At 38.7% G+C, this 13,089-nt stretch overlaps 1 protein-coding gene across 3 annotated transcripts in view; it reads left to right on the forward strand.

Annotated features, from left to right (window-relative positions):
* The first annotated feature begins 6,034 nt into the window (after positions 1-6,034).
* The window catches only part of GRIA2 (glutamate ionotropic receptor AMPA type subunit 2), a 123,964-nt gene continuing 116,909 nt past the window's right edge, over positions 6,035-13,089 (forward strand). For 2 of the 3 annotated variants that reach the window (XM_028152470.2, XM_054716954.1), the window contains exons 1-2: positions 6,050-6,137; positions 6,675-6,815. In XM_028152470.2, coding sequence (XP_028008271.1) covers positions 6,050-6,137; positions 6,675-6,815 — 229 coding nt within the window. Of the gene's footprint in view, positions 6,138-6,674; positions 6,816-13,089 lie in introns of all 3 variants that reach the window. The other variant, XM_008144534.3, reaches the window with a different exon arrangement.

Here is a 13,089-nt window from a genome sequence, read left to right on the forward strand (position 1 = left end):
TCCCAAGGACTCCCTGATCCCTAAAATTTCCTAAACCTGCCTGTTTTACCCCTAAAAACTCCTTTCAAAACTATGAACAAAATCAAAAGGTAACCTATGGATAGGAGAAAATATTTGCAAATATTATCTTTGATAAGGGGTTAATATCCAAAAGATAGAAGAAATTAATTTATCTTAATAGTAAAAATAAATAAATAAATAATAAACAATCCAATGAATGGGCAAATAACCTTAAGACATTTTTCCAACTGCTACATGAATAGGTGCTCAATAGCACTAATCATCAGGGAAATGCAAATCAAAACCACAATGAGATATCACCTCTCAGCTTTTAGGATGACTTTTTTTAAAAATGCAAGAGATGACAAATGCTAGAGAGGATATGGAAAAAAAGGAACCACTGTATATTGTTCATAGGGATGTAAGCTGGTACAGACCCTATGAAAAACAGTATGGAGGTTTCTCAAGAAATTAAAAATAGAATTACCCTATGACCCAGCAATCCTGCCTCTGGCTATACATCCAAAGGATATAAGACCATTATCTCAAAGAGATATCTGTACTCTCATCTTCATTGCATCATTATTCGTAATAGTGAACCTATTCTGTTGTAAGCTAGTTTGTATAGAAACAACCTAAGTGTCTGTCAATGCATGAATGGATCACAAAAATATAGTATATACATGCAACAAAATATTATTCAGCCTCAATATGGATGAATCTGGAGGGCATCATGCTAAGTGAAATAAGCCAGACAGAGAAAGACAAATACTGCATAGTATCACTTATCTGTGGAATATTGAAAAAGAAGAAATCAAACTCATAGAAATAGAGTGGGAAAGTGGTTGCCAGGAGCTGGAAAATGGGAGAAATAGGGAGGTTGGCACAGGAGTACAAACTTTCAGTTATAAGATGAATTAAAGTCTGAGTATCTAGTGTATAAAACATGGTGACTATAGTTGATAACACTACTGTGTAATTAAAATTTCCTAAAGGTAGAAATTAAATGTTCTCACAAGCAAAGAAAATAGGTTAAATATGTGAGGAGATAGGTGTCTTAGTTAACTGGAAGGAGGTAATCCTTTCACAATGTATGCACATAATAAATAACACATTGTACAGTTTAAATAGCTTACTGTTTTATTTATCAATTATACTTCAATAAAACTGAAAAATTGAATTTAAAAAAAATGAAGTCTTCTTACTAGTTACATCTCAAGTCTTCACCAAAGTAGCCTCTACTTGACTAATTTCAGGTATCATCCTCTGGCCACTCTGTTCCTTCCTGAGCTCCAAGATATATTGTGCATAATAGATTTTTCCTTGCCTCATCCTCTTGTCTTAATCACATGACTGTTTTAATTCTGATTGCCTTCTCACATGGCCTTAATCGTTTGTTTACTTGAATGAAGTTTGGGAACTTCCTGAGGAAAGTTTCCATTATGTCCATCATGTTATCCACTGTATTAAGTATATTACTTGTAATATAGTAGTCCCTAATAGTTTTTTTGAATTAATGAATTGAAATAAATAAATATTTTCCAATAAATATTTCTGGTATAGGATTGCTATCTTTTTGGATAAAATTAATTAAAATTCATATAATCAAAACCCCTAAAAATCAAAATTGAAAATTTTACATATATATCCTAATAAAAGGGTAATATGCAAATTAACTATCACTCTGTCACAAAGATCGTGGCACCTGTAGCCACAAGATGGTGGCGCCCAGTCCCCTCAGTCTCACTGGAGTTCCCCAGTCCTGGGGGGACTGCTGCTGAGAGCGGGCAGCGTGAGCGGCCTGGCAGAATGCTTGCTTCATCACCATGGTGCTGCCCTAGCTGCGGTGGGCCTCTGGAGGAGAGGGGGGCCAGCCCGTAGCCTCCAAGGCCAAGCGCAGGCCCAGAGAGGAGACAGCGGGCCCACCTCCTGCAGAAGCGACGGGTGGTCTACTGAGAGCGATATCGTGTGAAGGGCTACTAGTATATATATGTTTTGGGTCATGTAATTGATCTTACTGAGTCAGGGATTTAAATTTTTGTTGCACAAAAGATATTATTGCCTCAATCTGAATAACTATTTACATTGATATTATTCTTTATCTTAATTAAAGCACTAAAATTCCCCAGAATGAATATTTCTATTTATAGCCCTGAAAAGTCTCATGCTTTCTCTTCTATTTTTAAAATGTTCTCTTTCTTAGTCAATCGGGTTTCAATTGGGGAACCTGGGTTCCTTCTGTAGGAACTGCTAATTATGTATCTTCTGCTGATATTAGCATGGACTCAACTTTTGTAATGCAGTGTTGCATCCAAGCCTTTCAGATGGCCTACATTCTCACAGTTCCAGAGGATCAATAGGAAGTGATGATCTCACTTTGGTGAGACTCCATCACTAGGAACTGTTGCACACACATTTATAATACAATTTTGATAATGAAATCAGCCAGAATTTGCTCTTCCAGTTATTTCAAAATTATCGTTCCCAGACCCACACAATGACATTCCTTTATGCACAGCTTTCTCATCATAGAACACAAATTAAAACTGTGCAGAATGGATAAGCATATATAAAATCCTCAAACATTTTAAAGTAGGTTTAAAATAAAATTATTGTTTCCTATATTGAAACAAAGATTGAGTAAAACAGGAATTGAAATTTTACATATATTATTTATTACTAGCTTTAATTTTAAAATTATATTTAAAAAAACACAAAACACAACAACTGTAACAAAAGACAATCAAACAAACAAATGATAGGGTGGATAATATTTTAATTGCTTCTTGTTTTAAATGTATTTTACACCTTGCTTCAGAAACAATACTTATATTTTAGATAATTACCAAAATTGAACAGCAGAGGGCAGAAAGTCGCAAACTGTTTCTTGATAAACACTATTTAACAGTACTCCTAGTGGCTTGGAAATTTTCAAAATAGATTTTATTGATGATCAATTTCACATATATTCTTGAAACAAAAAGTTCCTAAACATTCAAAATAAATGATAGCATTTAACATTTATTTTCATGACCATTATTTCAGTCAATTTAAATTTATTATATTTATATTGACAGTATTCTATGTTTGAAAAATATAAGCCGTATAAATATAATAGTGAATTTGAAAAAGTTATGTGAATTATAATATTAAAAAAATTTGCTGTATTGCAAGAAATATACCTAGATATATTGTGAAAAGTACATACAAATCTACCTTGTGAAAGAAACATTAATACAATAGAAGTTGAATTACAAGCAATGCCTTCTAAAATTTTTATTTATGTTTTATATATAAATTATAATTGGTCAGTAAACAGTAATGTTTACCCTGAGTTCTTACATATTATTTATCAGAAAAATGCTCTATGATTCAGCAAACTCTTATTTTATACTATTTGTTTCTATAGAATGTAATTCAGACAATTTTAAGTTCGTTGTTGCCCTAGGGCCTAGACTTTGAAATAATTTTTGAAATGTCTTTTTAAAAAAGTAATTTACATTGAACTACACTTTAAACATCACTGTTTCTCCACATCTAAGCTCCTATCTCTTTTGCTCTCTCACTTCTTTCATTCCAAGATATTTTGTATAAAATCAAAAGTTTTTTTATAAAAAAATTAAATGGAGAAAAACAGAAAATATCTGAAAAATTATTTTTATTTTGCTCTGAGCTGTCATTCATTCATATATAGATGAATATATATGTATGAATATATATATATGAATATATATATATATATATATATATATATAGAGAGAGAGAGAGAGAGAGAAATTATAGGGAATCAGTTCATATCATTGTTATGCCTTACATCTCAATTATGGATTGAGTAGGTAAGATTTGTTCAATTATTCTTTCAAATTGGATAAATATTGTCTCACTACTTTTATTCTTATTTAATTTTAAAAGGCTAAATGCACTTTAATTCACAGAATCCATTTCATATACAATGAAGTGTTTATTAACAGACTAAAATAATTTATTGGGGATAATATTGGGAGGTTTGTTTTTTTTTACTTGTAGGCTATAAGCTTAGTAATAAATTATAAATATGTGCACTTCCTCCTTGAGGAATACATATCAAAAAACAAAAACAGGGAAAACCATATCTTGAAATCACATTTTCAAAATGGGAAAATTGAGGCTCAGAGTGATTAAGGGGCAAGTATTCAATAATACAGCCAACACAAGGCTGAAGGAATGATAGTCACCTGACTATTGCACTGGAAGGCAGTATGATGGACTGACTTTCTCCACCTTCCGAAATATTAGCAAGTTATCCCTTTATTATTGTACTTTCTGATTTCCTGCCTCCTGGAAACAGTCCCTTGTACTTAATCTTCCTTTATTTCTTTGTTTAAACCACAAAAGCCATTTACTTTAATGACAAATTTCTGGGGCAGCAGAGGGAATTTCCAGAGCAGGTTCCCAGCATGGGTTTGGCAAGCAATTTCACATGAAATGCTCAAATTCCACACGGGGAAGACCAGTCTGCAGTCCTCCTCACTAACTCCTATCCCACACATATTTAATCCCTAACCTGATCTTTTCCCCCCAGTGGTCTGGAGCTCGTGGCTTCTGAATGATAACAGCTTGCTTTCTGTGGGCAGTGATGTTTCCGAACTCACAGCCAAAATGCGCTGGACTCCAGCATTCGGTTTCTGGGTGTCTGGGAAAGGGTCTGCAGCTCAGAGCCCTTTCTAGACCTGCTTCAGCTTCTGATTTCTTTTTCTCAGGAGCCTTTCCTCCTTGAAACGAAAGGAAAGCCTTCTGTTTTCAATCCGTATATAAAAAAGGGCTTCCCTGGAACCAAGTCAGCCTGTCTCTACTACAGGTGAGAGTCTTCAGTGAAGGCTGTGGAGAGCTCCCCTCACCCAGCTGGCTCGGCACGTTGGCATCACAGCCCAGTGGAACACACGCTAAAAGACTGGATTTCCATGCAAAGTGATTTCAAAGATTCAAGCTCTATACGTAGAATGTGGGGTTTTTCTCTGGATCACGGCTATGTCATCTTTAGCTAAAGTTCACAATTTTAGAACACTTCTTCAATGGGACTTTTGTTTGCTTATTTGCGTTTTGGTTGGATCAGGTGAGGTGAATGGCAGCGTTTGCCAAAGTGGGTTTCACAGGTTCTTGAAATTAAAAGTCAAAATTACTTTTTAACACAAAACAGCTGGGCCTGGTGACAGACCGCTTCACTGCCAACAACAATTAGCAGTTCGGCTTCTTCTGCACAGCAGCCGGAAATCAGCTTTGCTGCCTTTGGTCCAGGCTGGAGCTTCTCCGTGGCAGCTTGCACAGGCGACACAAAGGTAGCGCCGGGCAGGGAGCAGGGCGCTGTCCTCGGTGCTGAAAGGCAGGAGCGAGCGGTGGGCGCGACAGCTCGCGAGACCCGAGGTCTCGCCAAGGGAAACCCGCTGCCGGGCTCTGAACCGCGCTTTCTCAGCGCCGCGCACGCGACGCGGCCGGGGCTGTGCAGGGTGCGGGTTTCGGGGCGGGGGAGGGGTGGGCGCGCGCGCCAGCTGCCTGCTGCGAGCCGCGCACGCGCGTCCGGGACTGCCTGCCCCTCTCTGTGACTTGCGTGTGTGTGTCTGTGTGTGTCTGCTGTGTGTGTGCGTGTGTGTGTGTGTGTACGCGAGCGCGCGCGCGTGAGAGAGAGAGAGAGAGAGAGAGAGAGAGAGAGAGAGAGAGAGAGAGAGAGGAGGGAGAAGAGAGCGCGAGAGAGGGTGAGTGTGTGTGAGTGCATGGGAGGGTGCTGAATATTCCAAGGCACTGGGACCACAGCGGCAGCTCCGCTGAAAACTGCATCCAGCCAGTCCTCTGGACTTCAGGAGCTGGGACAGGGCGCAGGGCATCAGCAGCCACCAGCAGGACCTGGGAAATAGGAATTCTTCTGCCTCCACTTCAGGGTTGTAGCAGCTTGGTGCTAAATTGCTGTTTCAAAAATGCGGAGGATCTAATTTGCTGAGGAAAACGGCCAAAGAAGGAAGAGGAGGAAAAGGGGGAAAAAGGGGGATATTTTGTGGATGCTCTACTTTTCTTGGAAATGCAAAAGATTATGCATATATCTGTCCTCCTTTCTCCTGTTTTATGGGGACTAATTTTTGGTGTCTCTTCTAACAGCATACAGATAGGTAGGTATCCTTTGTGCTCTGCTTTTGAATTGTGCATAATTTGGTAGTAATCTTTGTTCACAGTGAACAGATTAATTCATGTCATGTAGACTTATGTCATACCTTGACTGCATTCCAGATTTAAACTGCCTAGAATATACATGTTTTTCTTAGGGTGAAGCAAAGGGAAAAAGACGATGCCTTGATACAATAGAGTGGGGAGGGGGGGGGGAATCTCATTTCTGCCCTCCAGATTTTATTAATTCTGCCTTAACATTTTCCCGTTTGCTCAGATTCTCTAGGGGTCTGAATGCAAAGCTTGTGATTAGGAGGAAAGGCAAATGTTTCTGGCCACCTGCCTTGCCCTCAGACGCTGTGCCTTGACCCCTTGGTTACTATTTGGATGTTTGACCCCCAGCTACCAGAGCCCCTTCGTGTGCTCATTCCGCTCATTAGCGTGAATAAGAGACTCCTGGGCTGTTTGGGCACCCGCGGGCTCCTCTCCTTTTCCTCCGGGGCACTGACACTATTCCCCTCCTTGGTGTTTGTTCTTTGCAGGGGGGCTCTTTCCCAGGGGCGCAGATCAAGAATACAGTGCATTTCGGGTAGGGATGGTTCAGTTTTCCACTTCGGAGTTCCGACTCACACCGCACATCGACAATTTGGAGGTAGCAAACAGCTTCGCAGTCACCAATGCTTGTAAGTAATGAATATTCATGCCTTTCAGGCGCCGCACGCGGAAAGCCAGCGAGTGTGAGTGCGGGGTTGGTGTGTGCGTCTTTCAGTGTGTGGGTGTGAGTGGCTGCACACGCGCGTGCGTGTGACAGCGTAGGGGGAGAAGGTGGCTGTCATCCCGGGGACCCCCGCCGGTTGGGGGTGTTGAGGAGGGAGCGAAAGGAATGGAAGAGTGTGCGCACTGGAGAGGTGGGGTGGGAGTTGGAGCTGGGGGGGGGGCTTCCTTAGGTTCAGGGGTTTCCAGCTGATACCGACTGCTTCTCCCTGCCCCTTCCTTCCCCTCCTTGCGCGCCTGGTGGCACCCTGCCCACAGAGAACACGTTGTTCCCCAGGGCGCGCCGTGGGGCTTTTGGGTAGATCCCACAGGGGACTGCCCGAGCCCAGGCAGCTGCAGCCCTCGCCTGCGGGCCTGGCTTAGATGTCCGGGCCGGGTCGGGTTCACTCGACAGAGCCCTGTGGTATCCGCCTCGGCGGGACTAGTTGTGAAATGGTTCCGGAGTTGGGCTCGGGTCTGTTACATAACGCCCCCCGGAGGGGCGCGGGGCGGTGCGCGGAGCGGCTGACGCAGGCCCGGGGTCTACCCAGCCCGGCACCCGTGGAGCGGGCGCGTGTCCGTGTCTCGCCGCTCCCTGGAGCCTCAGCTCCCCATTGAAGGGCGCAGTTCCGCCGGGGAGGCCGCGGGCAGCTCGCCCGCCGGGTGCGCTTTGTTCTCAGGTAGCCTGGCGCCGGCAAGGGCAGCGAGGGGAAAAGGACCGGAAAGCAGTTGGATCCGGCTGAGTTGGAAAATCGGGAGAAGTCTCTCTGATCAGCCATCTTAGTCTTCGCCGTTAGTTATCCCTATTAGCCCTACCACGCCGCGCGGGGCTGCGGGGCACGCGGTGAAGCTCTCTCTCTCTCTCTCAAGGCTGCAAAGTAACGGAATCCAAGCAGTTAGGTCTCTCAAGGGTTCAATGGGAAGGCGCCGCGGCCCGAACTCATCCCCGAGCTCCAGCCCCCGCGCCCGCGTGGGCTGTGCGGCGCGGCCACTGTGCCTTCCTGCCCTTTCCCCAGCAGCTGCCATCATTTCCTGCCGAATGGGCCGGGGTGATTCTTCCCTGATCCGATGTGTGCAGTTTGTATTTCATAGTTAACAGTTTGGAGGAGGCTTTGCAGATGGCGCACCTCCCATTTTGGCGACAGGGTAAAGGAGCGAGTGGAAAATTACCACAGAAGAAAGCCCAACTGCTCCCTTCCCACCGTAGGCAAACAACTGGTGCCATCCCACTTCCTCATATTAAGTCTTAATCATGTATTCGATGGGTTAGCTTGATTATCATATCAGGGCCATTATCAACTCATTTGGGAACCGCTGTCACCCGGATGATTAAAGATATGGAACAATTTTCTTTGACCATTAGAACAGGGTCATTATGATACTCCTATTAGATTAGATGCCTATGATTAAATTGTTATAAAGACCCTATTTAAGAAGGTTTCAGTGCTATAAGCTTTCTTCAAATGTTGATACCAAGTGAGAAAAGAAACGGGGGGGAGGGGGCGTGGGAAGGAGGGGTAAGGAAGGAGAGAGATAGAGAGACAGAGACTCTTAAAGTGGATTTGCAGCTTCAAAAAAAAAAAAAAACCTCCATAAAAATATAAGGCTATCTTGGAAAATCAATCTCTCTCTCTCTCTCTCTCTCTCTCTCTCTCTCTCTCTCTCTCTCTCTCTCATATATATATATACACACACACATATATATACACACACACATATATCTATATATGTATACATATATATAGTTTAATTTTTGAAGGTTTTTATACTTGACCTATTTACCTAACAGATTTAGATTATTCATTTGATTTGGTATTAAGTTCCCAGTTTTTTCCCCCTGAATTATGACTGACATACAACTGTGCTAAGTACCTAACTGTATTATATACTAGTGTGAAAATGCTTTGGAAAGTAATAAACCTACGGCAAGACTATGATTACTGGAAGTATTGAGGTGAACGTAACTGAAATCTTTACTCTTTGGAAATGGTTAATGATTGAGAAGTTCAGTCACTGGTGAAAATAACAAGAGGGCCTGACTGAGATATAATGGGTGTATGTCCACTGAACAAAATTAAAATTCCTGGACTCCACCAAATGCTGGATCACTGTACTGGAGCTTTGTAAAGATTAAAGGTTATGGTTAGTTTAGGTTAGTTAACTAATTTAGGTCTTCAGTCTCAATATTTTAAAATAGATTTCTTTTTTATATAAATTTTATTGAAATAAAATATGCAGACAGGAAATGTAAATGTATTAAACACATATATAACTCAAAGAACTTCCACAGAATGATACAGCCATGTACTAAAGGACATGGATTTCATTTACACACACATAATTTGTTTGACTACAGTCCTGAGAAAAATAAATGAAAGTGACATCTTCATTTTGCACACATTTGTTTTGTTTTGATTTGCTCGGAAAATGAAGCTGAAATTAAAATGTACGTGTCTCCAGATCCCCAAATACTCCTCCATGGATTATTATTCTAGGACACTAAAACAAATGATGGGGAGGAACTGAATGCATTTTCAAGGTTCCCTCATGGGACTTCAGAATGATGGCATTTGCAACATCCATATCATAAGTAATCTTACGGATTGCTAAAGAGAATTACTGAGGCACTATTATAGGAGAGCTCATTGGCTAGAATTTTCTGGAGTTGACATTGATTCATTGACCATTTTTGTGGCTCAGTGTCTTTATTCTTTTAGGAATTTCAAAATCTGGAGATTGTAAAATATTTGTATCCTTATTCTTTTTTTTTGCACAAGGCAACAAAAAATGTAAAAATAGTTTAACTCTTTTCAGAGAAAAAGACGCTTATATAAAACTACAATTACCAAGTCAGCAATCAAGAAATGAATGGAAATCTCTAATATCAAATGTGTCCAGATGAGTCTTAATCATTTAAATCCTGCTCAAGGTTTTTCTCCAGTGCTTAGCTTTGTTTTCTTGCCTTTTTAGTCAGGGGAGTCCACGTTTCTCTATGGAAGCAGCAGCATCAAATGTGTTTATAGCTAAAACCAAAATGACTTTCTCTCTCTTCTCCCAGAAATCGAAGGAAGTGTACTCTTAAACTCCATTATTAAAGTATGTGTCATCAATCAGTGTTCAGAAAGTAGCTTGTTCTCCTAGTTAAACCATAAAAATTACACAGGATTAAGTTTACATATTAAGAAAGTGGTGTTTCATACTTGAATTATTTCAAAGTACAAAATACATTAGTTTGCTAATTTAATTTTATTTCTGAGATGGAGGAACTTATTTGGAATTGCTGAGGTTGACAACCACTTAAGGATCCAGCAAGATCTACTGAGTGGGTTAAGGTTATGCAAATGAAATGAAGTCATTATATTCTGAAGTGGGTAAAATGACTGTGCATTGCACTGAACTCCCACATCCTTCTCTTTCACAGTCACAGCGGGATAATGCAAGTACCTATTTGTTCCCACTTGTTTCCATGGGTACCTGAGGAAATAAAGACGGATTCCAATTTCTCTCTCTCCCTTCCTGTCCCCACCCCTCACCCCCACCTGCCTTTCCTTCCCCCATTTCCCGTCTTCCTCCTTCCTTTCTTTGTAGGTACAGATAATACTAAGGTTTTCAGTCCTTTTCCCTGAAGGCTGTTCAAACAAAAACATTCATTATGAGAATATGAAAACCATAAAATTAGAGAAAAAAGAGACTAGCATTTGAGCATGATTGTTCAACAGTTGAAACCACGGTGATGGGCCTCAAGAATTTCTTTCTCCCCACTCCCTCCCATATTTATTGAATGACCTGTAGTTGTCAGCTAATAAATGAAGGTTTTTCTTATATTAATTTTTTTTCAACCTTTCTCCACCGTGTCCTTTTGAATAGTTTTCAAAGAGTTGCAGGCCTGTGTACTGGCCTCTGGGGTCTTGTCTTAGAACTTCAGTATGAGGATGTGAAGATGGTCTAATAGTTCTCACACAGAAGCAGTTTATTGCAGTAATTCAGAATTGTGAAAACAGTAAATATGATATTGCATATGTATTTACACCACATAGTATATATTGTTAATAAAATCAACAGCAGATCTTAGAAAAAAAAAACACTAAATGCTATTGCATTCTAAAAAAATTTAATAAATGTTAATGTTCTCATTACTAAAGCGTGTTTAAAATAAAACTGTCTAAATGGACTGTAAACATGATTGTTTGATCCCATAGGATTTTGGAATTTAAAATATTAAATACTAGATTTCTTGCTCAAATCTTTCTATTTATTTCATGATTAACTGACAAATAGCTATTCGTCTATTTAATAATAATTTAATAATTTTATATTTCAATTACATAAAAACAAATCATAAAATATTAAATTTTAAGAAATAGATAAAAATCTACTTTTTCCTCTAAGCCAGCAGATGGAGATGTTGGAGAAAATATTGTTCTTTCATAAAACTGTTGCGCACACTGAATACCTTTTGAAACGTTACAAAATTTTATTTAGGAAAACAATAAAAATATACATAAATGGCACCTACTTTGAAAAAAAAATTTTAAATGCTGTTTGAAAGAGAATTCCTGATGCCTTTTAACAACAGAGTGCATTCAATTTTACTTTTAAAGTTGATTATTTTAAATATTTTTGTAAACCTGAGTTATAAAGCCATTCAGAAACAGCACTGATTGTAAATGCTTTTGGAAGAGAGAGAATTCTAAAATAATATGATTTTAGCTCTTTAGCCTTGATTCTCCAGATATCATTTAAAAGGTGTATTTCTTATCATTGGGTTTTGGTCATGAATCTCTGAGATTGTGTATCTGTGTTCATCTAATTAATGTCTCTTAAACCTTTATTACGCTTTTTTATCAATGCAACTTCATGTGTGTTGTATACATACAAAAATGTAATATGTGCATATGTATACTTATAATTATAGATTGTATGTAGTTATAGATTGGCTGGATTATCAAGTTTTGCCATTTTTGTTGAGGTAATTACTAAAACCTGGAGTTACCGACTTAAAGATATGCAAAATTTAATAAAAGCAGATTCAACTTGGATGCTTTTAAGCAATGATAAGTATTCATGGTGTGAAGAAACCCATGAACACATGTACCAGTACACAATACCTTACAACACGGTGGTGTAAATATTCAGTCATATTCAATTGGAGGTTACAAAGAAAGAAAGACTCTTGTATGGAAGAATAATTAATTTTCACTAGTTTTTTTTTTTTTTGTAAATGTTCATATTTTACTTACCACAAGAGAATTTTAAGAAAATAATAGATTGTACTAAACAGAAATCAAAGAATGGTGTTGGTTGAAATATTCTATTTTAGGAAAAGAGAAACTGAATAAAAATTACTGTATGAAACTATACAACCTTAATGTTAAGAATCTATTCCTATGCTATTTCTTTTTGAGGTCTTGCAGGTTTTACCCTGCTGACTGGAAGTATAGAGCATTTCTATTTCATATCAAGCCTCTAAAGTGATAGGGTCATGCACTGTGACATTATGCTGACATGGATGCTGATTCATGTCCAAATCTTAGATCTTCTTGTAATCTCTTCCAATAACACCAGAAATTGTAAAACTTCCACAGCCCTGAAAATTTTAAGAAAGGCTCAAAAAGAGCAGTTGCTTCCTAATTATTTTAGAATGTGTTACTATATAATTGAGTTTTCAAAGAGTTTGCATTTGTTCCCTTCCTCTTCCTCCTTCTTTTCTTTTCCCCTTAAAAAAACAACTGATAGAAGGATCTAATCTGCACAGGAAATGCTATTATAGGAAATGAAATCTGAATGGATATACAGAACTATGTGGTTGTTTTTTGTTTGTTTTTTTTTAAGGGAGAAAAGGGTACATTTCAAAGAGCTAAAATATCAGATTTAAACATTTTATTGGGATATTAATGCTACTGATTAATTTATTTTCCTTAATTTTTTAAGGATTCTACAGAAGATACTCTAGATACCATTAAAATATTAGCTTTTTTGTTTTGGCAATTTTTAGTCACAATTTCTGAGGTTTTCTCTAATGATCTGAATAACAAAGTGACAAACCAGTTATATGACTATGTTTCTTCAATACAAAATGAAATTAGTTGTTGAATTCAAAGTCAAAATTTCAAAATCACCTATGATTAAAAAAATTTCAAACATCAAAATGTTTTCGGAGAAAATTTTACTAATTTGGATAAAAATGTGGTTTTTCCATTGGTG

Source organism: Eptesicus fuscus, chromosome 6 (assembly GCF_027574615.1).
Source record: "Eptesicus fuscus isolate TK198812 chromosome 6, DD_ASM_mEF_20220401, whole genome shotgun sequence".
Taxonomy (NCBI): Eukaryota; Metazoa; Chordata; class Mammalia; order Chiroptera; family Vespertilionidae; genus Eptesicus; species Eptesicus fuscus.